The sequence below is a fragment of the Podarcis raffonei genome, chromosome 8 (genome assembly GCF_027172205.1).
Source record: "Podarcis raffonei isolate rPodRaf1 chromosome 8, rPodRaf1.pri, whole genome shotgun sequence".
NCBI lineage: Eukaryota > Metazoa > Chordata > Lepidosauria > Squamata > Lacertidae > Podarcis > Podarcis raffonei.
This window is the reverse complement of record NC_070609.1, coordinates 72,712,244-72,740,124: the sequence shown is the minus strand read 5'-3', so window position 1 is coordinate 72,740,124 and position 27,881 is coordinate 72,712,244. Positions and strand designations below refer to the sequence as shown.

General features: G+C 48.6%; 1 protein-coding gene across 9 annotated transcripts in view; it reads left to right on the top strand.

Moving 5' to 3' along the window:
• Nucleotides 1-27,881, top strand: part of TTLL10 (tubulin tyrosine ligase like 10) — a 201,914-nt gene that overhangs the window by 158,264 nt on the left and 15,769 nt on the right. For 7 of the 9 annotated variants that reach the window (XM_053400769.1, XM_053400767.1, XM_053400766.1 and 4 more), the window contains 8 exons: nucleotides 571-718; nucleotides 1,239-1,445; nucleotides 2,325-2,514; nucleotides 9,257-9,837; nucleotides 23,214-23,303; nucleotides 24,853-25,021; nucleotides 26,332-26,450; nucleotides 27,021-27,135. In XM_053400769.1, coding sequence (XP_053256744.1) covers nucleotides 571-718; nucleotides 1,239-1,445; nucleotides 2,325-2,514; nucleotides 9,257-9,837; nucleotides 23,214-23,303; nucleotides 24,853-25,021; nucleotides 26,332-26,450; nucleotides 27,021-27,135 — 1,619 coding nt within the window. Of the gene's footprint in view, nucleotides 1-570; nucleotides 719-1,238; nucleotides 1,446-2,324; nucleotides 2,515-6,585; nucleotides 7,833-9,256; nucleotides 9,838-23,213; nucleotides 23,304-24,852; nucleotides 25,022-26,331; nucleotides 26,451-27,020; nucleotides 27,136-27,881 lie in introns of those variants that run through there. The other 2 variants (XM_053400775.1, XM_053400774.1) reach the window with 2 other exon arrangements.

The window sequence follows — 27,881 nt, the reverse complement described above, 5'->3', positions numbered from 1 at the left end:
TAGCCCAACCCCCTGCAATGCAGGATTTGTGTCGGCTTAGTTGGTGCGGTCCTGACAGCGGCGGCAGGTCCTTTTTTGTAATCCCAGGATGGCTGTGTGTGTGTGCCTTCCTCTTTCTCTCAAATCAGCAGGATTTAACAGGGAGCAAAGCAGCTGTTCCGTTGTTGCTAACCGAGGACTCGCTCCCGGGTCCTGGGTTCAGGAGAGGAGGGTGGGGTGGGAGTGGGGAAATTTCTTTCTTTTTAAAAGATCCCTCATGAAAATTCATTGGTAAATCTTGCCTAATATTCACATGCTTGTATGCTTCTTTGCCTAATGGTTGCATTTCTGGCCTGCTTGTGGACTTCCTGGAGACAGCCAATTGCCTGCTATGAGAGGTTCAGCAAGGGAGGCCTCTGGCCCGATCCAGCAGAGCTCTCCTTGGGTTCTTTATGAGAGAGGGAGAGAGGGAGAGGAAGGAAGAGAGGCTTTAAAGGTTCTTTTCATATCACGTACAGCAATGCGCCCCAAAGTCCGAGCGATCATTAGTTTGCTTCCATTTTACTCCCCGCTCTCTTCCTTTGGTTCTAGGAGGAACTCAGGAGAGTTGCTCGGAAGAAAGTGCCTGTACCCAGAAATCTGGATCCGGATGACCAGTGGCAACTCCGGATGAAGTTTCTCGAGCGGGCGAAGAGTTACATCGGCGTCCCTTACGCACAGAAATACCATCAAGCTGGAAGTAAGAGCCATTTGCTTTCCCAGGCTGTTTTGTTTTCGAAAAGCGAGGGTGTAGGAGACTCCCTGTGACACCAAAATACTGCTGAAATAAGCAATCCGTCTGAACACTTCTTTCGTAAGGACATCAAAAGAGCCCTGCTGGATGAGGCCAATGGCCCATCTAGTCCAGCATCTTGTTCTCACAGTGGCCGACCAGATGCCTGTGGGAAACTCGCTGGACGCTGGAATTTCTTCTTACCTGGGGTGAATCTACATGCAGGGAAAGAAACACTATAAATAAGAAAGAAATTAAATCATTGAAAGGGGGGGGGGAAACGCTATGAAAAACCGCTTAGAAATTATTTTGCTCTCTGGTGCCATCTGGTGTTGCATGCTGTTTTTTGACTAACGTTGCTGAGTCCCTGGTCTGCTCATCTGTTCCCCATTGCTCATTTTCCTTCTGGACGCTTTGCTTGAGGTTGCCATTTTGCTTCAACAATATTCCACTTTCCAGCTGACCTTTGCTTCAATTTCTTCCCCAGCTCCAGAATACAACTCTCCGCTCTTCCTGGACTGCTGCGGGTTCATCCGGAGAGTAATGTGGGACCTGACAGAAGAGTTTGGCTTCTGCATGGGCTTAGGAAACCAAGCTTATCAGTATGACACTCTTCCTATTACATTACCCAGCGAGGAATATCTGAAACCAGGAGATCTCATCTTCATTTCAGGAACTTACTTTGACACACAACGTAATGTGGCCTGTGCTGTCCATCATACTCCTCTTCCTGTCCTTTTCTGATTCTTCCTCCCATCCTTTTGCCTTTCTTCTTATCTCAAGCTCACCAGTTGTTGTTGGGGTTTTTTTTGGGGGGGGTTCGCATGGGCACATTTCTATGTTTCAGCAGGTGATATCTGAACACTTCTGTCCCTCCCATCCCTCAGGTCAACTTCCCTGCTCCGAAAAAGAAACTGAGCAAGCAGGAGCACACACACACACCTGGCTTTTCCAAGGGAACTGGGCAAAAGCGAGATCCAATAGACTTAATCCGAGCCTTGAAAAGCACACTGAGTTGAAAAACAAAGTGGGAAAAAGTGTCGCTCTCCAAACTTCCTCCTTCAACTCTATGTACTTTTCCAAGGGAATCGAAGGTTGTGAGGGGAGCACTGAACATCTTTGTGGGCACCAGGGGAAGGCCTTGCAAGCACCGCTGCAGCCAAAAGGTGCCATGTTGGTGATATACCACATCCCCAGCAGCCATTTTATAATATGCCATAACCTCATGGCAGCCATTTTGTGATGTTCCGCATCGCCCAGGGCAGCCATTTCATGACCGCCCACAAATTCCAAATGTGCCTGATGGCCTCAAAATCTTGGCTTCGAAATGTGTTGCCACTCCATTCAGACACCGGTTTCTGTCTTCATCTGAACCCTTCAGCACACGCACACCCCTCATGGGACCACCTGAATCCGCTTTCTTCCTCTTCCTAGGGCAGGCGCTGAGGGGATTCTCCAGTGCCAGAATTTTGATGCATTAAGGCTCCCCTCTTCCTCACCCCCTTCCGGGTGTAGCTAAACACGCCAGTTTTCAAAGGCTGCTTTCCAAGATGTACTCCTTCCCTCTCTGCAGGAAAAAGGCAGCCCCACGACATTGTCCACGTGGAAATCTGGTTGGGGTATGGAGAGCGCAGCCTAGGGGCCAGGTGGAAACGGGGCAAATCACAAGTCTTTGATTCCTACAAGTTTGTCTCCAGCACCTATGGGGACATGGAGTACCACTTCAAATCCATCGAGACGTGGCTCCAAGGCATCTGTGTCAGGCAAGTGTCTGCCCTGTTGAACGCTGGGAGATTCGGGGCAGGCAAAAAGGAGGACTTCTCCATTCAGCACCTAGTTAAATTATGGAACTTGCTCCTGCAGGAAGCAGCGGTGGCCACCAAGTTAATTGGCTTTAAAAGAGAGTTAGCCAATCCACGGAGAAGACTATCAGTGGCTACTAGCCATTATAACTATGTTCTACCTCTCCTGTTGAAGGCAATAGTGCTCTGAATTCCACCTGCTAGGCATTGCAAGTGGAGAGAATATTGTTGCGCTCAGGAATCGCCCATCGGCTTCCCATGACTGGCCATTGCGAGAACAGATTAAATGTTTCAAATATCCCTGCACCTAGAAAAGTAGCAGGTCAAGGAAAGGCATCCTTTCAGATTGTGCAGAGAGAAGAGTGTTTCTCCCTCTCACGTAACACTTAGAAACTCCTGGACATCCAATGAAGCTGTTGGATGATTTGCAATAGATAAAACTCCTTCTTCACGCGGCATATTGTTAAACTATGGAACTCCCTCCCACAAGAGGCAGAAACGGCCACCAACTTGGATGGCTTCAAAAGAGGATTAGATAAATTCATGGAGCTACCAGTCATAGCTGTCAACGTTTCCCTTTTTTAAAGGGAAATTCCCTTATTCCGAATAGGATTTCTCGCAAGAAAAGGGGAAAGTTGACAGCTATGCTACCAGTAGCTACTAGCCCTGATGTCTTTGTTCTGCCTCCAATGCCAGAGGCATTATGCCTCTGAATACCAGCTGCTGGAATTCACAGGTGGGCAGTTGCCGCAGCACTCACGTACAGCTCTATCAGGCTTCTCACAATGGACATCTGGTTGGCCCCTGAGAAAACTAGCTGGGCCATTGACACGATCCAGCCATTCTCATCTTACAGTCTTTCAATGGGGCACTCCCAGGGTCCCCGCTGAAAATTCATCTTCTGTCCGTCATGCATGCTTAATTTGGGATGTGTGTGTTTCTCGCAAACTTCCAAAGCGATGCCTAGTTTCCAAAAGGAAGCAGCAAGCGAGGTTTGTTTCGATCGCCTCCACAGCTCTGGACTTCGCAGCCCTCCCCGGGTGTGTTTTCCCCTAACGCTCCCCGCCACCCTGCCATTGTCATTCTGTTGGCGTCGAGGACCGTATAATTTTTCATCCCCAGCACGGCGCCTCTGGAAATGGTCGACGCCCACCATTGTCTCCTGAAACTCTCCCTCCCCCCTTTCCCTCTCCTCGCTCCTGGTCTCCGGTGCCCTGGCCTCCGCCTGCGGATTGGAAATCAAAGGTGTCATTACAATTTCAAAGGCTCTGCCTGAGCCGCGCTTTAAGCTGCTGCTGCTCAGAGGAGAAGGAACAAATGATGATCTGAAAAGCTTGGTTGCAACCCAGAAAGGCCAGTGAACCTGGTGTGCGTAATACCAGCTGCAGTTCTGCAAAAGTGCTTGCGGGCCTAGCGGAGGCTGGTGCTTAGACCAACCTCAGTCTGCCCTGAGTTGGAACCCACCTGCTGGTCTTCTTAGTTCCACTCAGTCCAGAGGGTCTGTGTGCTTCCTCCTGCTCCTTAATCTCAACATTGCCACTTGTAGAACCCAGCAGGGAGGAAGATGGGGACAAGCCTGGCATTAGGCTGTTGGTCTCCCTGCCATCTAGGACACGGGTGGCGCTGTGGGTTAAAGCCTCAGCGCCTAGAACTTGCCGATCGAAAGGTCGGTGGTTCGAATCCCCGTGGCGGGGTGCACTCCCGTCGTTCGGTCCCAGCGCCTGCCAACCTAGCAGTTCGAAAGCACCTTCGGGTGCAAGTAGATAAATAGGGACCGCTTACCAGCGGGAAGGTAAACGGCGTTCCGTGTGCTGCGCTGGCTCGCCAGATGCAGCTTTGTCACGCTGGCCACGTGACCCGGAAGTGTCTGCGGACAGCGCTGGCTCCCGGCCTATAGAGTGAGATGAGCGCACAACCCTAGAGTCTGGCAAGACTGGCCCGTACGGGCAGGGGTACCTTTACCTTTACCTCCCTGCCATCTTTCCTCACCAGTATACCTGAAGGAGCGTCTCCACCCTCATTGTTCTGCCCAGACACTGAGGTCCAGTGCCGAGGGCCTTCTGGCAGTTCCCTCACTGCAAGAAGCGAAGTTACAGGGAACCAGGCAGAGGGCCTTCTCGGTAGTGGCACCCGCCCTGTGGAACGCGCTCCCACCAGATTTTAAAGAAATAAACAACTATCTGACTTTTAGAAGACATCTGAAGGCAGCCCTGTTTAGGGAAGTTTTTAATGCTTGATCTTTTACCGTGTTTATAATATCCTGCTGGAAGCCACCCAAAGTGACTGGGGAAACCCAGCCAGATGGGCGGGGTATAAATAATAAATTATTATTATAATATTATTATCACCAGTCTCAGTGGGCACTGAGAGGGTCTCTTGCAGTGACGCTGTTAAGGCAGGACTTTGGAACACACTCCCATGGCCCCAACTGAGGAGAATGAGTAGGGGCGCCTGCAGATGGTCCGGATTTTGCATTACGCATACAATCGCATAACTGGAAATTTGGGTTTGCAGAAGTAAAGGGGATTACAGCACCCTAGCTCAACAATTTATAATTTATTTCCTTGGTGTTGAGAATTTGGACATTTGAGGACTTGCCCTAAGGTCACATGATCCAGGCAGTTCCAGAGACCTAGACGTTGTTTCAGAGGCTTTGGAGAATAGAGTGGTTTTGGGCCATTCCTTGTTCCTATAGTTTGTAGACCCAGAATTGTTACATGACCTCATTAAGTGCAGGATGGGGAATGCTCTGGGTCCACACCCTGTCCACCAGAGAGCATATCAGAATCATGATGGTATCACCATCCCACAAGCAAATCAGGTATGACTTCCCCAGAAACCAATAAGAGAGAATGCTCCATCAATGCTGTAGTCTAACCTCTGCATAAGCAATGTGCAAGGGAATCACGATGAATGCTCAATAAAAAGGTCATCCAGAAGAATACTTCAAATGTAATAGACTTGCCACATATTGCAGTCAGAGGAAGGACTTAAGCTCTGCAGAATAAGGCCAAAGGCTCATCTAGTCCAGCATCCTCTTCTTGTGGTTGGTCAACCAGGTGTCCCAGTGGAAAGTCTGCGAGTAGGACCTGACTTTAGCAGTCCTCGCCCCACTTGCAGTTCCAGCAACTGGTATTATTTAGAGACAATTTGCCTCCGACATTGAAGGTTCAACATAGCCATTGTGGCTAGTAGCCATTGGAGAGTCTCCATGAATTTGACTAAGAGCTCATCCACACTTACTTTTGCTCAGGTAACAGGTCTGGGCTTTCTTTTTCTTTCTTTTTTTACAAAAAAAAATTATTGGATTATTTTTTTTTACATAAAGTACTGTAAGAATTAGGCTAATCTACAAAACAGGAATAATAATAATAATAATACCAGAGAAAAAAGAGAAGAAAGAAAGAGAAAGATACCCATAAGGCCCTTTACCATATTTATATCATATATCCTGTCATTTTTCCACACTCGGAGAGGTAGAGACGCCCCCCCCCCATCTCCCACTTTCCAGGTCCATATCTGAGTGCTGGTGTTTTGTTGCTGTTTTCCCCCCTGGTGAAAACTTGTTCTTTACTGCTGAACTGGAGCAAATGTCAATTCCGTGGAAAGCCCTAATTGCCATTTGCTCCAATTCAGTATTAAAGAGCGGGTTTTCATGGGGGAGGCAGGGTCAGGGGAGGAAGCGCTGGGACACAGTGCTTTAAAACAGGGGTCGGCAAGGTTTACCTTGCCTGGGACAGTTCACTCCAGGGGAGATCCCTCTGTGGGCTATGATTTCCGGCGTTTGCATCTGCGCAGACATGATTTCCGGTGCTGCAAAAGCGAGTCCCCGTGCCACGCTGCGCCAGTTTATCGCAGCGTGCGGGGATTCACTGAGTGGGCAGCTTCGTTCGGGGGCAGCTCGGGGGCCAGTTAAATGACCCCCATGGGCCTCTTGTGGCCCATGGGCCTTAGGTTGCCGACCCTGCTTTAAAACATGGACCTGTTCCTATAAAGCACAGGGCAAAAGGTAAGAACGGGGGAGCCCAAATCCTCTTCTTAAGCCATCCGAGTTGGTGGCTGTCGCTACCTTCCATGGGAGCGAATTCCAGAGTTTGACCATGGAGACCTCACACCAAAGGAATCTTGCTATGAGCATGTGCACAATCACATCAAGTTGGCTGTTGAGGTGGCGGCTTTTCAATGTGCACTGCTGATGTGAACGGGGGCGGGACATGAACTGGGACCCTGTGCCAACGGGGCATGCACAGAGCTCTGTACAAAACCCAGCAGGTTCCCAATGCCCTTGGTGTTGCCAGGATCTACACACAGCTGCCCCGTGTGGCGAGCCTTTGAACTGCAGGTGGCAGCCTTCTCTGCAAAGAACCTTCAGGACCCGGACTGACTCCGCCCACTCAGGCTTCCGCAGCCAATTCCAAACTCACTTGTTTTTCATTATGAGTGACGGGGAAGGGCAGATCTTCCCCAGGTAGGGCTGGGAAACACCTGGAGCACCACTGCCAGTCAGAGTAGACAATAATGAGTTTGATGGACCAAGGCCATCGTATAGATTTGTGGAGTCCTGCTGTCATTCTGCCTTCCCAGCATTCCAGAGTGGAAAGTTTTCTGTGGCAATTTATTGGGATGCCTTGGAACAAGTTTGGCACACCACTGGCTCATGGTAGTGAGGACTTTTCATGATGTCCAGCGCCAGCCCTGTTCTGATAGGGCCTATGTGCTCCCATCTCCTTGGGCACCCCACTTTCCCTTTAGTTCCATCCCCATACCCAGTACTGACTGCCATTTTTATTTCCCACAATGCCTCTGGCTCTCATTGACCCAGGGCATTGTGGGAGGCCGGGCAAAGGCCTACCGGGAATCAGAAGAGCCCACTGTGACGCTGCAAACCCGGAGCCCTCAAACCCATGCACCACACAGTCCCTGGGGCAGAAATCAAGCCTGCTCACTAATGCAGGAAATCCTTCACAATTCTAGCAACAGTTCCTAGGCAGCAGTTGCTAGGCGACTGGCCCTTGTTGATAGTGCTGAGACCTGCCTTTGAGCTGCCCAGGAAGAGGGGAAAATAGTTTGCTGCCTATAGATGCTCAGAGTGCCAGGGCTGGGCCGCTTGAGACGCTGGTGTCGCCTGAGCGCAGAGCAAAAAACACACACTGAGTCTCCGAAACCCCGAGCCTGCTTGGGAAGCAGGGAGTTTGGCCGGCTTTAGACTTCCGTATGGCTCGGCTGGAATACAAACCCACAAATGCTTTATTAAAGCACTTAGGGCGTGCCAAGTTAAGGTTAGAGCTTCTGTTACTTTGCTTTCTGTTTGGGTTGGGTCTTTATTTATCACATAGGCAAGCTGCCTTACCCTGAGTCGGACCATTGGTCTGCTTAGCTCAGTACTGTTTACACTGACTGGCAGCAGCAGCTCTCCAGGGTTTCAGGCAGGGGTCTCTCCCAGCCCTACCTGGAGATGCCAGGGACTGAACTTGGGACCTTCTGCATGCAAAGCAGATACTCTGCTACTGAGCTTTGGCTCTTCCATTAGGAAATGGGAACGCAGAAGGCCGTTGGGGAGTCAGACCATTGGGCCATCTAGTTGTGTAGTGTCTAGGGAGAGCCCTATTCCCTTCAGGAGTTGCAATTCCCAGAGTGGCCTAACAACTAATCCCTCTTCACAGGGAACTCTGGGAACTGTAGTTCTTTCATGGGAATAGGAGGTTTCCTAACAACTCTCAGCACTCTGTGCAAAACACATCTCCCAGAATTCTTTGGGCTGTTTAAAGTGGTATTACTGCACTTTAAACATACGGTGTGAATGTGGCCAGAGTATGGACTGTTCAGTATAAATCTACCACTAACATACTGTTATGGCATGTGGCAGAATTGGGGTGAGGGGGATTCTATTCAGTTCACATTTAAGGGCAAACTCTGATTCACACTTTCCAAACAACACGTTGTGAACTGCCCAGAGATCTATGGATGAAGGGCAGTATACAAATTGATAATAATAATAATAATAATAATAATAATAATAATAATAATAATGCTGCAAACTGAAACGTAGGCATCCTTCAAAATTCACACTTTGAATTTTGCAATTCAGCTCTCTAGCCAAGCAATGTGTACTAAAATGCATATACCAGGGTAAGGTGCACATTAGAATGTGTATATTAGTATAAAAATATATTATATTTTGGAAAATGGCTTCACAGAAATGTGTCTATTTGGCAAACCTGCATGCAAAAAGTGTGTGTGTGTGTGTGTGTGTGTGTGTGTGTGTGTGTGTCTTATTAGGAGATTCTTTTCCTTAAAATGTTGGTGTGATTTTAGAAGGATTAAAAAACACACACACACACACATCTCAGATTGGCACAGAAATGTGGAGAACTGGGTTTAAGATTTGAAAATTGAGGAGACAGAGAAGCGAAATTGACAGACCCATCCATCTCTAGGCAGTGAGGGTTGGTTGGTTGGTAATGGATTAGATTTATATCCCATCTTTTCCTCCAAGGAACTGAAGGTGGCAGGCATGGTTCTCTCCCCCTCCCCATTTCATTGCCACAACAACCCTGTAGGGTAGGCCCCATGCTGAGGCAGGGCCTGCCCCAAGGCCACTCCAGTGAGCTTCACAGCGGGGTGAGGGATTCAAACCCTGGTCTCTTCCGCATTGGCTCCATTGCTATCTGAAGTTGCAGTTCCTCTTTGGTTGTTTCCACAGCCACTGTCCGGAGCACAGATGGGCGTCGGCCATGGAGCTCCCCAGCAAGCGATCAATCTTCTGTCTTCCAAGCGAACAAGGCAAGGATGTGGGCGCTGAGGAAACCAGGCCGCAGCCTCTGCTGAGGTCGGAAGAGATGGCCATCAGACTGGAGCCCATCGCGGAGACAGTCAGCAACTTTGAACTGAGCAGCAGTGAGCAAGCGGAGGCCTTGGGCCTCCAGAGTCCCTCTGGAATGAATTTGGGGGACCTTGAGACAAACCCAGTTAAAGGAGACCCGGTTACAGGGACTGGCCGAGCCCAGAGACAGTCTCCGGAAAGGACCTCGCTGGAGGCTGCCGGCCCGAGGGCGGGAGGCAGCGAGGTTTCGCTGGAGGGGAGCTCGGCCCAGGAGGAAGGAGGGTGTGAGGAGGGTCCTGCTCATGGCCAGGAAGCCGGCGCAGAGGCGAGGCCGCCCGGGCCCACTCAGCACTCCGTCAGAAACCCACTCCCCATGTCCCACTCCATCTCGAAGGTAAACTCCAAGGGGGTCTTAGCGGGCGGCGCTGGCAATCGGAGGAAGAAGCGCAGAGGACGAGGAGGTAATCAGAGCCCTTGAGGGATCTCCAGGGGTGGCACCAGGAGAATCCTGGGTTAGATAGAAAAGCAGGGTGCGGGGGGAGGACAACCGATCCTAGCAACGCCCACCTCGCCTCTACTGGTTGGGCGCAGGGGAATGGTGGGAGGAACCAGCTGGGGAACCACCAAAGGTAGTGGGGCAGTGAGGAGTGGTCCGAGGGAGACAAAGGGGTGGGAGCTTGTCGCAGCAGGAGGGGGAGACACCCTTGACTCTTCACCAACCTGACTCATCTCTGCCTCTGTGCCTCCTTCTCCTACTCCCCTGCTTCATGTCCGCCTCTGATTCTGGACTCTCCCAGCTCACAAAGCCCTGCTACCTCCTCAGCTTCCAACACCTCCTCTTCCTGGTCTTCTCCGGGACTCCCTGTTGTCCCACCGCCACTTCCTGGGCTCCGAGCCTTCTTCCCTTGGGGCTTCCTCAGCTGGTTCTTCCCATCGTTCCTCAGTGTCCGATCTGCCCATGACACTACCCTACTTTTGGCTTGGGTTGGCCTCTCTGAAAACCATCCCTCCTACCCTGTAAGTGGCGTCCACACAACAGGCTGCTTGCACCCTTTTGAAAAAAACGAAACCCCAAGTGTCATTCTCTTAAATTGTTACCTGCCTTCCACTTTGAGGCCTGTCCCAAGGCAAGTTGCGACAATGGAGAATTCAGTTTGAAAGGGCCTAAAAACTTCCAATAAAATATCACCACCAAAAAACAGGGTGAGGATTAGCACTGGACACAACCAAATGCTAATCCTACTCAGAGTAGACCCACTGAAACGCATGGATATGGCTAACCTGGGTCTGTTGAATTCAGTGGGTTTGTTCTGGGTAAGACTAGCACTGGACACAACCCAGTGGGGCAGAGTCAACTAAGTTGCTGCACTAATGGAAGCCAGCGCAACAGAACCTGCTAGCTCAACATGACTCTCTCCCCTGTCCTTCCCTTGCGCCCCCCTTGGAGGTGCTTGGGAGATTTGACGAACCCCCAGAACAGCCCATGGAGGAGGAGAGGCGGGATCATCTGGCCCAGATGACTTCTGTTGTCAGACAGGCCAGCAAGACAATGTCTGAAAAGGGAGCTGCAAAAATGGCACATTATACTGTACAACTCGTGCTTCCAGGTGCCAGTAGATAAGGTGGCAGATCGGTGGGCATTGCCAGAGGCTGATATTCATGGGATGCACCAGGTCTGCTTCCATGCATTTTATCTCAAGTGGACTAGTTTTGGGATTGTATTCCACATATCCGCTCAGCGTCTATCAAAAAAAAGGCAAAAAAGAAAAAAGGCAGAGGCTTCGTTCTCCCTCCCCTTGCCAAGAACTTCATAAAACCGAAATCGTCCAAGTGAGACTTATAAAAGAGCAAATTAGAAATATGGGGAAGGGGTATATAAAAACAGGTCCCATTAGCAGGCAATTTGGCTAGGAGCGAAGATGGTAGCTTCATTAATAGGGCAATTTAGCTGAGGGGGTTTTTTAGAGGGGAGGGGCAGGTGTGTGTGCGCGCCACAAATATTTGTATGCTATAAAAATGCAAAAAGACAAAGACAAAGCCCTGTTATTTTATTTCCCTGGCAATATTGGTTTGCTAATTGTCCTATTACAGTCCTGGCAATAAAGTGGATATTGGTTTATCGCAAAAGAGTACAGGTTGGAGACATTTGAATAAAAGGAATAGCACCTGGAACTGTGCAGAAATTGAGTTTGAAACAATGGAATAATTTGAGGCCACCTGGCAACATGAGAACATAGGAAGAGCCTTGCTGGATCAAGCCAAAGGCCCATCTAGTCCCAACATCCTGTTTCCCCACAGTGGCCAATCAGATGGCTCCAGGAAGCCCCCAGGTGGGGCATGAAGGCAGCAGCCCCCTCTCACTGTTATTCATAAGAGCAGCCCTGCTGGATCAGACCAAAGGCCCCTCCTGTTTTCACAGGGGCAAAGGCCTCTGGGAAGCCTGCAAGCAACAGAGCTCTACTGACTTGCATTTTCCGGCAACTGCCATTCAGAGGCACACTGCCTCTGCCAGCCAGACCAATTGGGGCAGGGGCCCCAGGTTGACCCCCACATTGGGGTCACGCCCAGTGCGACATACCACTGGGAGAAGGAGGCGGAGGGCGGTTCTTGCTTGGCTTCCTCTTCCCCGCATGGGGAGTTAGTCATGATGATTGTTAAGTTGTGGGCGAACATATCAGACGACACAGCGATTCTTCCAAAGCAGCTCTTTATTTATAAGCTGGAACAGAACTGAACTAAGGAGCTCAGTCAGCCTGCTTATATAGAGCTCCAGAACAACATAAATGTAGCAACTTTCTAAAACTATCCAATCACTGAACGTCACTTTCGATCCTTCATTTGCATAACTATCTACAGTATCCCCCTGCTGGCCCTGGGTGAGAACTTCAGTACATAACAATGATCACCATATTTTTTGCTCTATAAGACGCACTTTTTCCCCTCCTAAAAAGTAAGGGAAAAATTGTGTGCGTCATATGGAGTGAATGCAGGCTGCGCAGCTATCCCAGAAGCCAGAACAGCAAGAGGGATTGTTGCTTTCGCTGCGTAGCGATCCCTCTTGCTGTTCTGGCTTCTGGGATTCAGAATATTTTTATTCTTGTTTTCCTCCTCCCAAAACTAGATGCGCCTTATGGTCTGGTGTGTCCTATAGAGCCAAAAAGAGAGTCTGCTTTGAGGAGGTCTAGCAGTAGCCACAACTCAACAGTGGCCTTCCCATTAACCTTTCCCCTCCTTTGAGTGCAACATTTCAAATTCCGGACAGACAACCTTTCTCTTAACTGGAGGCACCAGGGATGGAACTGGTGACCTTTGGCCTTTGGCTCTTCCCCCAAAGTTGACACACAGCAGGAATAGGCGAAGCCCAGGTTAGGGCGGAGCCAAGATGGAACCATATGGTCTCAGGGGCGGAGCCTGGCACAGTCTGCTGGGTCTCTGTTGGAAACTGGATGGAATCAGGAGGCGGAGGAGATCCAGGGCAGAGCAAAATGCAGATTTGACTGCTTTTCAGACTCCAGTACTCATTTGCCTTATAGAACAAAAGTTTTGCAGGCAGAACCAATGCAATACCAGCTGGTTAGGGATCAGGGATGGAATCAGCACCTGGTAGCATTGGACAGCTCCTTGGGTCAAACCACTTGACAGGGTCCACCATTAATTTATCTGCCCTGGCTCAGTCCTTGAAGCTGCGCTGGGTTGCTGGGTCTAGCTGCCATCTGGGTTTCCCACTTGGCCTGGCTGCCTCCTCCCTATGAGTAGAGCATCTGTCTGGCTTCAGTTTATATAAGATGATTCCAAACTCAAAACCTCTGCCCAAACTTTTTGGGTGGTATTCTGTTGACGCACTGAAATTACTGAAACTCGGTTTGCCAGTTAAGTTCAATGCTCTGAGCGGGACTAGAACAGGATGTAACCCCTTGCTTCCCATTCTCAAATGCCGGGAGCTGCTAGCCCTCGTGTTGTGCCATGTTAAACATGGATTTACGAACCAGCATATCCCCAAAGGGCCTACAAGGCTTCCCAGCGCTTTGACTGTCATGCTTAGTGTTGCATCTCCAGTTTGAGCACAGGATGTTAAATTTGGTAGATAGTCTTAATTTCTAATTTTTAGAGAGACATTTCAAGAGAGGACGAGTCTAAGGAAAGTCATTGCTATTTACTGTACAGTCTAGCACCTGAACTCAGTGCTTGCTCTCCTCTTTTGCCACAACGGAAGATAAAAGCCAACAACACAACCAGCAGCTGGTATTTTTAAAACCCAAATTAATACTTTGAATACACGACGGAGGGGGCGGGGAGGATTGTGGTAATAATTAGCCACCAAGAGAGGTGGAGAGAGCGGGGGGGACTACAAATGCAAAGTCTGGGAGGGAGAAAGGTTGGGGGCTTATAATGTGTGTCAAAATATATACAGCAAGCCTGAAAGTGCGTCTTTAATCTTGAAAGGGAAGAATCCCGGGGGACAGCCCTCTTTGATCTCCTTATGTTTGTAATTACGGAGCCTCCCCGTATTAGGTAGAGACGGGGACGTGTTTCAACGGAACGGGAGCTCCTTCCCCTCTTGCGCCTCCTGTCACTGATGTGTGTATCTCTCGAGCCAGGGTTTCAGGATAGAGTGTCTCAAAATGGCTCTTAACCGCCACTGCCATGGGGGGGGGGAGGAGGAACCAGGAGCAGCAATGGAGGTGGAGGGGTGTTTGAGAAAAGAAGCAAAAAAAGAGAGAGGTGTTTAAAAAATCAGCCCACAGCAGTTATTCAGACATGGCTGTTGTGTTTGCATCAAGGATATGCAGTTAGTCCCATGTGTCCTTCTCATGCATTCACTCGTTTTCCTCTGCCCTCCTCTTCCCGTCTTCCTTATGTGTCATGCCTTCTTAGATTGTAAACCTGAACGCAAGGACTGTAGGTTAAAAATAAATAAATCTGTAAGCCGTTTTGGCTGAAGGGCTGAGTATGATATTCCCTTTAAAAATAAAAATATAATAGTGTATTGACAGAGAGATACACAGAGAGAAAACAATGTAATTAAATGAAAATGAAAATTACACACACACACACAAACAAGATACACATTTGGGTATTCTGGGGTTAATATAACGAACAACCTAAACAAACTTTGCCAAGTTAATGTTATACCCCTTATATGAGTGGAATATAAATACTAGGGCTGTGCATGCAGAACAGACCTGATCCAGGGCCCTGATCCAGACCCCCAAATCACTGGGACCTGGGCTGGACCTGGGACCACCCAACCCAGACTCAGTCAGTCCTGAATCAATCTGAGGGCGAGGCTGGTGTTTAATTAGGGCTCTGGTCGGTTTTTTTTATAAAACACATCTTGGGTATAACATATTCTGCTTCCTCTGATTATCACAGTGCAGGGTTAAAAAGCAATTTAGTGGGACTATGTTGTGTTGTTGTTGTTGTTGTTGATATTAATATTTAAATTTGTTTACTGTCCTATACCCACAAGTCCCAGGGAGGTTACTATGTACCAGAACTGGTCAAATCGTGGATCCTGAACCAAATCAGACTGATTTGGGTCAAGCCAGAATTCGGCAAGATTGGGTTGAGGAAGCCCCAGAACACCCCAGGTTGTTTGGGTATACCCTGAAAGCTCCACTGGTGTAAGAATGTAATGGGGGGTGGGGCGAAGAGACACAGGCATACTTACTACAGGGGTTAATCAGGGGTTAAATTCAGATCAGGGTAAAAGCTGGATCCAGCCCTCAAATTCAGGACCAGTCCAACTGAAGCAGCTGCTTATGACAGCACGGTCTTTGCTGTTGTTCACTTATGTTGATCTGCAAAGGAGGAAAGGCACATAATGATAAGCTGAACGCCCTGGAGGAGACAGTAATTAATAAAGTATGCAAAATAAGAAAATAGGTAGTGGAGTGATTAAGTCATTATGCAAACCTCTGTTTGCATGGAGATCAAACTAGCTGCACACGGTGAGCCATATTGCGGCATTGCCGTCTACACAAGGATATTTGAGACAGGAGAGAGAAATTTGACTCAGTATGCATTTAAAGGAGAGTCTAGCAAACCTGCGCTTTCTGAAACCAGAAGTGAGCTGAATCAACCATCCTTCAAAATCTGCACTTCTCTGAATGTTGCGGTGCATTTATCCAGCCAACCAATGGGAACAAAAATGCATATACAGTGGTACCTCTGGTTATGAACTTCATTCGTTCCGAAGGTCCATTCTTAACCTGAAACTGCTCTTAACCTGAGGTACCACTTTAGCTAATGGGGCCTCCCACCGCCACCCCCGCGCGATTTCTGTTCTCATCCTGAGGTAAAGTTCTTAACCCAAGGTACTACTTCCGGGTTAGCGGAGTCTGTAACCCAAAGTATTTGTAACCCGAGGTGTTTGTAACCCGAGGTACCATTGTACTAGGATAAAGCATGTATGAAAATGTGTATGTTTGTGAAGATAACATCTGGGGAAATACAAATATTTATGCCTTGAAATACTAGGCAGATTAGGCAAAACTGCAAAGAAAAATGTGTCTGTTAGGAGAAATTTGCACTGAAATGCAGACAAATTTCCATGAGGACTTAAAAAAAACAACCACACAGATGCGAATACGAATATTATTTATTTGTGTGGCTGAAGCCATTGCAGAAACCCAAAACGCATAAAACAGAATAAATCACAGTCTGCAGTTAAAATAATCATGAAAGCCAGACATTCCATCAGATAAGAGTTTGCTCCCCTGAAGAATTTCACTGATCATCCCCACAAACTTTTCTCCTTAAAATTGCCACTCTAAAGGCAGCACAGGCCGCCTTTTCAGAACTGTAGAGTGACCTGCTCCCTAATAAAAAGTTGATCAGATACCCAGTTGTATCCAGTTGATTTCTCAACTGGGAGATTTAAATCTTTGAACAAGGCTGCTCATGAATCCTCACAGATTGGAAAACCAGTAAGTAGCCAAGTAAATCTTCAGGCGCATTCCCCCTGCACATGGGCAAATGCTCTCTTCATAGGGGATCTGTCGATAGCGGCCTTCAGCTATGGCAGAGTGCATAGACTGGAACCGCAGAACTAGAAAGGCTTTTCTTTGACATTTGTTGTGCTTGCTACACAGCGGGGGCGAGGAGTCTGAACGGGTTGTTTGGCATACCGTGGGGGACATTGGGAGAGGCAGGCAGGAGTGCGATCAGCACAAAAAGCCGTGCTTCAAAATACAAGATTTCATGCAGGGAGAAGCCATCGCAACCGATGCAGAGAACTGAGCTAAAGGCAGGGAAAATGCAAAACGCAGATGAATGAAAATGGACCGATTCACTCATCCCTAATGGACATATTGGATTTTGGAAATGGAACTCTCTTAAAGCACCCCCCCAAGTGCTTTTGGCATAAACCTTCATCCTGGCCTGAAGCCTAGGGAGGTGTAATTTATTTTCCTCACTGCCACTCCTCTGGCCTCTTCTGTCCTTCCTGTCTCTCTCTCCATTGGCTGCTAAAACGTTAGACTGTAAGCTCCTAGAGGGCGGAGGATTGTCACCATCTGCTTAGACTGTTAAAGCATCAAGGTACAGCATCGATGGTGAGCGAAAACCATTGCCATTTTGTACCCAATGCCAACCTTACTCTAAACAGCCTCGGCCCAGTATACCTGAAGGAGCTTCTCCACCCCCATCATTCAGCCCGGCCACTGAGGTGCAGCTCCGAGGGCCTTCTGGCGGTTCCCTCCCTGTGAGAAAAGAGGTTACAGGGAACCAGGCAGAGGGCCTTTTCGGTAGTGGCGCCTGCGCTGTGGATGTCAAGGAAATAAACAACTATCTGACTTTGAGAAGACATCTGAAGTCAGCCCTGTTTAGGGAAGTTTTTAATGACTGGTGTTTTACTGTGTTTTTAATATCCTACTGGAAGTTGCCCAAAGTGGCTAGAGAGAGGCCTGGACAGATGTGCAGGGTATAAGTAAATAATAACAACAACTCTGAGTAGACCCATTGAAGCCTGTGCACATGATTAACTTAATTCCAACTGGTGCACTCAGAGTAGGACTTAATTGACTGCAACCCATATTAAATCAACAAATTGTGGATTCAGGCCCGTGGCCCATCTCCCTCAGTATTGTCAACACTGACCGGCAGCGACTGTCCAGGGTTTCTGACAGGGGACAGCACTACCTGAGGATTAAACCTGGGACCTTCTGCATGCCAGGCAGGTGCTCTGCCCACTGAAGGAAGCTGCCTTACGCAGAGGGCCCAGCTGTCTTATAACTGTCCACTCTGACTGGCAGCGGCTTTTCACAGGATGGAAGCAGAGGCAGGTTCCCAGTCACATCCCCTCCTCACTTGGCCAGCCAGGGGAGAGTTCTGGAGAGGGCAGGGCACCTGAGTCAACAGGTGACATCACAGCCTCCCCATTATGATCTGCGTGCGAGTCAGCTTCTAGAGGATATGGCTTCAGAGCGGGAAGGAGCCTCAACACCGACTCCCCTTTCACAAAAGGTCTGCAAGAAGAAGCTCTACAGCTTCCCGCCTCTCTTGACACTTCGAAGACCAACGTGCTTCTCAGGTCAGCCCCACAGCCCCAGATCCCAAGAGAAACCACCTTGACACCCCACTCCCACCCACCTCTGGCTGCCCTCCCAGTGGGATCAGAAGGGCAAGAGGTGGCGGGGCCACACACGCACCTCAATTTTGGAGGTTGGGGGACCCCAGGCAGAAAATCCCACAAGCACTTCTCCCTCACAAATGCAGCAACAAATTAGGCAACCGCTCCCCACACCCAAAATCAACCACCTGAAGCGGCCTCTGCACTTGCCTAATGGTAGAGCCGGGCCCTGCAAAGGGATAGTTGTATGACAAGACCGTTTCCGCTTTGGAGGAAGCTGCCCCAAGAGGATTTGTTTTTTTGAAAAGAATTCTTTAATTTTCCATGAGCCTTTGCTTCTTGAAGACACAGCTTTACTCTTGAACACAGAAAGCGCCTCTTCATTAAGCGGCGAGAGGCAGTTGAAAGAACTAATGAGCCTCGAGTGGAGATTCTCCCTTGGCCAGGCGACGTTTGGCTCAAGAGCTTTGATTAAATAATTAAATGAGCCGATGTGCAGGAAGGAGCAGCTCAAAGTGCCGAACTCTTCAATGAGTCATCAGAAGGGATCTCAGAGGCTATTTAGGCCAATCCCATTTAGCCAATGCAGGAAGTCCCTATTACAGTGTCCCTTCGCAAGTAAAATCTGCTGCGAGAGTATCCCTGATTGGTAAGATCCTCACTACAGGATCCCTGATAGGTAAAATCTGCTGCTAGAGGGAGCCGGCCATTTTCTGCTTTAAAACAACTAGCAACATGGAATTCATCACCTTGCATTGAAAGAGCTTGTGCCTCCATCCATTCAATTTTTGAAATTGGCCACAAAGTGAGGTTATATTACATTTTGTGCTTAGCTTCATCCTGGGAACCCCTGCCAGGAGCCCAATGGCATCACTGCTCCACTTTAATTTTATTTATTGAAATTCTTATAGACCACACTTTTTATATATAAACAACAACAACAACACAGAGAGAGAGAGAGAGCGTGCGCAAGGCTATATACCACAGTTCCATTCTGATAAACATCCATTAAAAGCATTGATAAACACTAGCAGGTAAAATGAAATTCACGCATCGAAGGCGACTGAATAACACAATTTTTCAGAGGCATCCAAAAGAAGGCAGGAATGAATCTTGCTGAACCTCCATTGGCAGGCAGTTCCACAAGAAAAGGCCCACCACATTAAAAGCTTGGTCCCTTGTAAAGGTTGACTGAACCATAAGAATGCCCATCAGAGGAACTTTGTGATCTGCGCATCTTTCCATTCAACTGTTCTTCAAGGCACTGGAGGAATTACGCAAAAGAGAGAGCTGTAAGCGGAAATATTTATCCCGGGGCCCATCGGCACTGTACACGTAAAGCAGTATCATGGCTTCCCCCACAGAATCCTGGGAGTTGTAAGTTGCTAGGTGTGCTGACAGCTGTTAGGAACCCCCCTATTCCCACCACAGACCAGCCTAAAGTTATTGAGGAGCTGGGAATTTGAGCCCTGGTCTCTACTACATCCTAGGCTGGCACTCTAACCACTCGGCCGCGTTGGCTTTCGAAACAAGAGCCAGCGCCCTCCCGGTTCTGACCAAATTGCTCTGGCTTATGTAGGATGGATGGATGAAAGGCCTTTGGATGCCAGTGAAAGAGCAGCCGCCATCAGCTTAGGCTTCCGTTGGTATCCGTACTACACCGAAGCAGGTGAGGCCCGCAAGGGGAGAGCCGCGGCGGGAAGACGCCTGGGAAATGGCAGGCGGAGGGTTAAAAGCGCCCCGTCCAATAGGCAAAGAGGTGAGCAAAGAGACCGCCTCTCGCACCAACCTGAGATGGGCCTGTGATGGCTGGTAGGGAGGAAGGGGGCGCCCAGAGTAGGCGGAGCCAGGGCCCATGACAGGCGGGGCCGGAGCCAATGGCAGGTGGCGCCGACTGATGGTCCCTCCCCGCTGAGTTCTGCAAGGGCCAAAGGGAGGCAGAAGATGAATGGGCAGGGCTGGTTGCATGAAGGCAGGTGGAGGTTGGTGGGAGAGGGCTTCATTCACCCACAATGGGATGGTTCCACACTTGCTCCAACACACCTCAAATTACCCGCATGCTGCAACTGGGCTTGGAAAAAAGTCTTCTATTAGCAAAAGAAAATTTATTTGGAGTCTAAGTTTGGAGGGTGGGGCAAAGACAGGGGACGGCAGCCTAGGCACTACTATTAGAATAATGTGTTTGTGGGAGAGGTTTATTGTTTTGTTTTCATTTTTAACTATTTTGTGCTTCTATCCTGTATCTTGTGAACTCCTCTGAGATCTTCCAATGAAGCATGGTCTAATAATAATAATAATAATAATAATAATAATAATAATAATAATAATAATAATAATTTGAATTTGAATTTGAATTTGAATTTGAATTTATATACCACCCTATAGCCGGAGGTCTCAGGGCGGTTCACAGAACAAAAATCAAAATATAAAACCACAAAATATATAATCAAAATAAAAACAACAACCCAATAACCCCACCTCAAAAAAAACAATAATAAAATAATAATAAATGAACAATTTTTTTTTTAAAAAAAACCTAATACTAATAGCAGGCAGTAAGCACCGCTAAAGTTTCCATTTTGTTAGGTGAGGTTTATCGAGTGGGATTCTTGAATTTATGTATCGCTTCCCATTACCAAAAATAAATAAAACCCACCCAACTCCCAAAGCGATTTTCAAGCAAGTAAAGAATACGGTCATAAAATCACATGGACGTATTAAAAACAGATTTAGCAGTACAATCATATCAGTGATGCTGCCCAGATGCCCAGGAAAACAAAACAAAATCTTCTTGGGCTGGCTCATAAATAATGACAAGGCTGGAGCCAGGCATACCTCCTGCCCAAGCAATGGCATTTTAATCTCGGAAATCCATCTGAGGCTTAAGACAGCTGCTTATTGGATTTGCAGATTATGGTAGAAATGAATATCTAACTATTAACTATGAGAAGTCAGAGGTTTCCACATGGACAGCCAAGTATTCCTGGACTGTGAATGTCCACAGACTAGACCAAGCCAGTTTTTACGAGTCTCGGGTAGAAAAGGACAAAAGTGTCAATTTCAGTTGCCATATTTCTTTTTCAAAAAATGACCCCCACGGAAATTTATCAGTGTACATTCCCTTTAATATACATAGTTCTCTATTCAAATTTGCCTGATATGTCTGTCTTTCTCTTTTTTTGCAAGCAATTTCCCTAATATAATACATTTTCGTTTGTTTTCACTCATAATTGCATTCTTATGGACACCTTTCCTCAATGCATAAATTTTTGGTCCACATTTTGTGGCTGGAGAACTGCCTTGCAAAATTCAGAAAAGTGTGGCGATGAGCTAGATGGACCGATTGTCCGAATTTCTGAAATGCAAATTAGGTAAAGGGACCCCTGACCATTAGGTCCAGTCGTGGCCGACTCTGGGGTTGCGGCGCTCATCTCACTTTATTGGCTGAGGGAGCCAGCATACAGCTTCTGGGTCATGTGGCCAGCATGAGTAAGCCGCTTCTGGCAAAGCAGAGCAGTGCACGGAAACGCCATTTACCTTCCCGCTAGAGTGGTACCTATTTATCTACTTGCACTTTGATGTGCTTTCAAACTGCTAGGTTGGCAGGAGCAGGGACCGAGCAACGGGAGCTCACCCCGTCGCGGGGATTTGAACCGCCGACCTTCTCTATCGGCAAGTCCTAGGCTCTGTGGTTTAACCCACAGCGCCACCCGTGTCCCCACAAATTAGGTAGGGGGGTGTTAATATGCAAACTAAACTGAATTACTCCCCACGACCACCTCTGATCTCGGGCTGCATTTCATGAACAGACCGAGTGGAAAGTGCAGGATAATTACAAAAGTTCGAAGCAGAAGCTTCAGTGGGTGCATTTCTTTTGGGGAACGGCCACAGCTTAGCGGCAGAGATTTGCATTCAAGGTTCAATACTTAAAAGCAACTCCAGGTAGGACTGGGATTATCCCCTGCCTGAAACCCTGGAGAGCTGCTGCCGGTCAGTGTGGACAATACTGAGCTCGATGGACCAATGGTAAAAAGCGGCTTCCTTTGTTCCTAGGGGAAAGTTGTGACCCAGATTTTCAAACCTGGTTTCCAGGACTTAGCAAAGAATTCTGTCCTCCTTTCTCTGAACTTTATTGAATCCACCCACTCGCATTTCTGGTGCTGCCCTCGATTTGGAAGCTGGCTGTGTCTCATTAAATAACTTGGCTTGGGCGCCTCCTGTTCATTATTGGCAGCAAATTGGCCGCTCTGCCTCTCAAAATGCTCTGGCAGATCAGGTGCTGGTCGACTCAATGAGCGAGCTAATGGGCAGAAAGGTGTGCGGTCCCTTTCTCTCTCTGAAAAACAAGCTCGTCCCTTAGTGGCAGGGCCGCGGCTCAGTTGAGGAGCATGCAGAAGGTCTCAGGTTCAATCCCCGGCCTCTCTAGGTACGGCCGGGAGAGAACTTTATCTGAAACCCTGGAAAGTCGCTGTCAGTCAGTGTAGACAATCATAAGCTAGATGGACCAATATTTTGACTCCACATCTTAAGGGAAGGGCCTTAGTTCACTTGCTTTGCATGCAGAATGTTTTTTTCCAAAAATAAAAACAGAGATTGAATAGCCCTCTGTCAGGGATTTTTTCGCTGTGTTTCGTGCCTTGCAGGGGGGTTGCTCTAGATGGCCCTTGGAGTCCCTTCCTGCTCTACAGCTAATTCTATGGTGCTTTAAATATACAGGGTGGGTGTGGCTGTGCTGAAGGAACAGTAGTGTAGCCACCACGGACGAAACGTTGATTTGAAGCAATTCCAAATGAAAAGGCACAAAATATGAATGACCACGAAGAGCCCACTGCCACGTCCCTCAGAATCCTCCAGAATTTAGAAGGCAAACGTTGGGGAAGATGGGTCTTTTCGCAAAACCATTTATCTTTGAGTATTGTGGTCAGTATTGGTATTATTAGTACAGTGGTACCTCGGGTTAAGTACTTAATTCGCTCCGGAGATCTGTACTTAACCTGAAACTGTTCTTAACCTGAAGCACCACTTTAGCTAATGGGGCCTCCCGCTGCCGCCGCGTGATTTCTGTTCTCATCCTGAGGTAAAAATAGTACCCGGAGCACAATTTCTGTTCTCATCCTGAAGCAAAGTTCTTAACCTGAGGTACTATTTCTGGGTTAGAAGGGTATGTAACCTGAAGCATATGTTACCTGAAGCGTATGTAACCCGAGGTACCACTGTATTGGTTCAGGGCCCAATGGCTTTTTCTCTCCTCCTCTTCCTCTGCAGATTCCAAGTGTGTCGCAAATACAAGGGAGAAATTCATGAGCATGTTTGAAAGCCAAACTGACAAAGACTTGCAGCCAGAGAAGCAAAGCAGTAGGCACCCTCTTGCTTCCCCCAATGTGCCCTCCCTGCTCCACTCCTCCCCGACCCACACTGTCCCCAAACCCAGACCCATATCTGGCTGCCTGCATGTGTAAAGCGAAGCTGGCGTTGCTCTCACAAAGGACTCGAGCATGAGAATGGGAGGCCTTCAAAGAGGCAACTGCCAATTAGTTCTGACCTGATGGAGCCGACTCTCTTCCTGGGCGGGTGTCGCACAGTTGCAACGACCCCCTCCCCAAATTAATTGGCACGATGCTACACCCTGGTCTCTGGAGAGCAGACTCTGCCTTCCTTGAACGCTTTGTGAACTTTGAACAACTCAGCGGAGACCTGTGAACATGGGCGTCAAAGCAAGCGTATCTGGGGAAAGGGTCTCTTCTGGCAGGGAGCACATACCGTATTTTTTGCTCCATATGACACACTTTTTACTCCTAAAAAGTAGGGGAAATGTCTGTGCGTCTTATGGGGCAAATGCGTGGTCCCTGGAGCCAAATTGCCTAGGGGCAAAAAACAGATTGTGGTGGGTTTTTTTAGAAAGATGGAAGCGGGTGTTGAAACAAAGTTACTGAGCAGCTGATCGGCAAGCGATTGGGCAGGAGATAAGGCTGCCGGAGGAGTGGGGGGGGGGAGTAAAGACAGCGAACTTGCAAGGAGAGGAGACAGGAATACTAAAACAAGCAATGAGGAGAGAAATTAGAAAAAAAAGGAGGAGCAAAAAACTGCTCCAGCTAAGGAAAAGACACTAAGGCAAACAAGAGGGAAGGGGGTGTTGAAAGGAAGCCGCTGAGCAGCTGATCGGCAAGCGATCAGGAGGGAGATAAGGGACGCTAGCGATAAAGTAGGCTGCCTGGGAGGGGGGAGGTAAAAGCACATGGATCCTCAGGATTTTTGCATTGGGTCACCCCAAATTTACCATCAGATCACATAGCATGTCCATGGCTACAGCCTGCACCAAAAAAACCCACACATCCATTGTTTCGTGGGGCCACAATGGCGCAATATCGTGGTTACAATGCACGGATCCCCATGGATCCTCAGGATTTTTGCATTGGGCTAACCCAAACTCACCGTCAAATCACATAACATGTCTGTGGCCACAGCATGAACCACAAAAATCATACATCCACTCTTTCGTTCAGAATATTTTTCTTCTTGTTTTCCACCTCTAAAAACTAGGTGCGTCTTATGGTCAGGTGTGTCTTACGGAGCGAAAAATACGGTACTTTAGAGCAGGGTTGGCAAGGTCACACCAGGCCCATCAAGCTTTCAGTGGCCCACCCACAACAGCTGGAGGCCGGAGGCCCCTGAATCCCAGTTGCCAGGAATCACCAACGGGGAGTGTTGTGCTCAGGACCAGATTCTGGGCTTCCCATAAGAAGCATCTGGTTGGCCACTGTGAGAACAGGATGCTGGCCTGATCCAGCCAGGTCCTTCTGAGGGTTGTATGCATGACAGCGAGGGTGGGCTGTTGCCTTCATGCCCCACCTGTGGGCTTCCTGGAGCCACCTGACTCCCCCATGCTTTTCTCTCTTGGTTCCAGGCAATTCCAACTTAGCCGAAGGGGAGCTGGCAAACGAAACCAAACCCAAAGGGCAGAAAGGCGTTCCCAAAGCATCGCCCCGAATGAATCACCCAGAGGAGAAGAAGCCAGAGGAGTCTCCCAACCTGGGGCCTTTTTATTATATTGGAGGAGCAAACGGAATCGATATGTAAGGACGCCTGCAGAAAGAATTGCCCCTCCGTCATGGGTGCTTCTTCCTGTGGCTCCCCAGAGTCTTGTATTTCCTTATTGACAGCATTTCTATGCTACCGTTTAGTCCTCAGGGCCTCTGCTCACAGTGTAAAACAGACACAGCACACAAGGAAAGAGGAAGAGGAGGGAGGAGGGAGAAGCAACCTCTTCAACTTAGTGATTGAAGTCACAAGTGATGTCAGTCCTGGCTGTCTCCCTATTGGTTATCCTGGGGAAAATAATAATAATAATAATAATAATAATAATAATAATAATAATAATAATAATAATATTTATACCCCAACCATCTGGCTGAGTTTCCCCGGCCACTCTGGGCGGCTCCCAATCAAGTATTAAAAACAATGCAGCCTTAAATATTGAAAAACTTCCCTGAACAGGGCTGTCTTCAGATGTCTTTTAAAGATAGGATAGCTACTTATTTCCTTCACATCTGAAGGGAGGGTGTTCCACAGGATGGGTGCCACTACCGAGAAGGCCCTCTGTCTGGTCCCCTGTAAACTCACTTCTCGCAATGAGGGAACCGCCAGAAGGCCCTCGGCGCTGGATCTCAGTGTCCGGGCTGAACGATGGGGGTGGAGACGCTCCTTCAGGTATATAGGACTGAGGCTGTTTAGGGCTTTAAAGGTCAGCACCAACACTTTGAAATGTGCTCGGAAACGTACTGGGAGCCAATGCAGATCTCTCAGAACCAGTGTTATGTGGTCCCAGCGGCCACTCCCAGTCACCAGTCTAGCTGCCGCATTCTGGATTAATTGCAGTTTCCGGGTCACCTTCAAAGGTAGCCCCACATAGAGCGCGTTGCAGTAGTCCAAGCAGGAGATAACTAGAGCATGCACCACTCTGGTGAGACAGTTTGCGGGCAGGTAGGGTCTTAGCCTGCGTACCAGGTGGAGCTGGTAGACAGCTGCCCTGGACACAGAATTAACCTGCGCCTCCATGGACAGCTGTGAGTCCAAAATGACTCCCAGGCTGCGCACCTGGTCCTTTGGGGGCACAGTTACCCCATTCAGGACCAGGGAATCCCCCAGGGAATGGCTTTTCTGATGTTCTTATGAGTGAAGGAGGGCTGATGCCTTCATCCCCAGCTTCCTTCAGCCATCAGATGATTGGCCCCTGTGAGAACAGCAGGCTGGACTAGATGGGCCTTTGGTCTGATCCAGTAGCCAGACTCTTCTGAGGGTGAAGGCAAGGGCTGCTGCCGTTCTTTATTTTAAAAACAACAACAAGTTGCTGGACCTCATTGTTTTCTCTCCTTCCTCTGAGCAGACTGAACGCCTTCTGCAAGAACAAAGGCTGGCAGCGTATCTATGACAACCGGAGGGATGATTACATCCTGAAGTGGTGTGAGACTAAGTGCCGGGACACCTATTTCAACTTCAGAGAAGGTAAGGAGGCCTGGGGGAGCCACCACCAAAAAGACCTTTTCCCTAGTGGTCTTAGGGCACGGGAGTGGAGAACCTGAGGCTCGGCAGATGTTGCTGAACCTCCATCAACCACAGCCAACAGGACGAGTGGTCAGGGATGATTTTCAAACCCATTGAAATCCATGGACATGACTAACTGAGGTCTATTCATATCAGTGGGTCTACTGACTACCATTAGCTACAGCCTGATGGGTGCTGTTCTTCAGAGAATCATAGAGTTGGAATGGAACCATGAGCACCATAGAGTCTAACTCCCTACAATGCAGAAAAGCTGATGAGCATTCCCATTCAAATGGTGCGTGTGCACCATGTCATGTGATCGATTATGCGGGGCGGGGCTTACCTGGCCCCCACAATATTTTATTCTCATTGGCACCCCTGCAGTCCAGCAGCAGCTGGAGTCGGCAGGCTCTCTGCTCCCTTGTTGTTGGGCTTGGCCCAAAGGTTATCAATAAAGGATGTGTTGCGTGTGAGAGAGGTTGAACCAGCCTTCATGCTCCACCCTGGCTCTCGCTATTCCTCCCTTTGCAGGAGAGCAGCTTCTTTACCAGATCTCTAACAACAAGATCCTCACTACCAAGATCGGCCTTTTGATGAACTTGAGGGAGTATGAACGGGTGATGAAGAAGATCAGCAGGACCACAAAGTGAGCCCTAAACTCTTAAGCACAGCCTCCCTGCGCCTTATGTTGTTCAAGGGGGAAGGGTCTCGAGCTCAGAGGGGCCAGACGTGGCCCTCTAACCCTCTCTAATCGGGCCCTTGGGATGTTCCACAGGCCACACCTTCCTCTCGCCAAACCACGCCCCTCGCTGGGCCTGCTTCACAATCTCCTTGAGTGTTTTTGCCTGGCTGGAATTTGTCCTCGAACCCACATAATGCTTCTTTCTCAGCTGGTTGGAGGCTAGAGAAGGGTGTTGGTATGCATGTGTAGCCTACCATACAAAGATAACATTCACATGGCTTGCCCCACTCATTTTTCATCTGACTTTGCCCACCACTGTAATGCGGCCCCCAGAATCTTGCCTAGAAAGGACTGTGGCCCTTGGGCAGATGAGGGGCATGTAGAGGGGGCAGCAGAGTGGCATTTATCATTGGGCATAAAAAGGAAGATGACTTGATTGGTAGTGGGGGTTGTTGGGGGGGTTGTTCCTTTAACAGCTCCTTTTTGATGCCAAAACTATTCACTGGGGAGCATATGGTGCAGCTGTAGTGAATTATTAAGTGCAGCAAAAGCGAACATCGCAACATTATGCAAAAGAAGGTGAAAATATGCATAGAATTTGCAAAAATTATGCAGGCTGCAAAATTCTCTCTTGCTTCTTGGTAGCTGTATTCCCAGTAATGGGTGATGTTTGCTTTAGGAGGCCAGGAGACGCCTCAGGGACAAAGTTT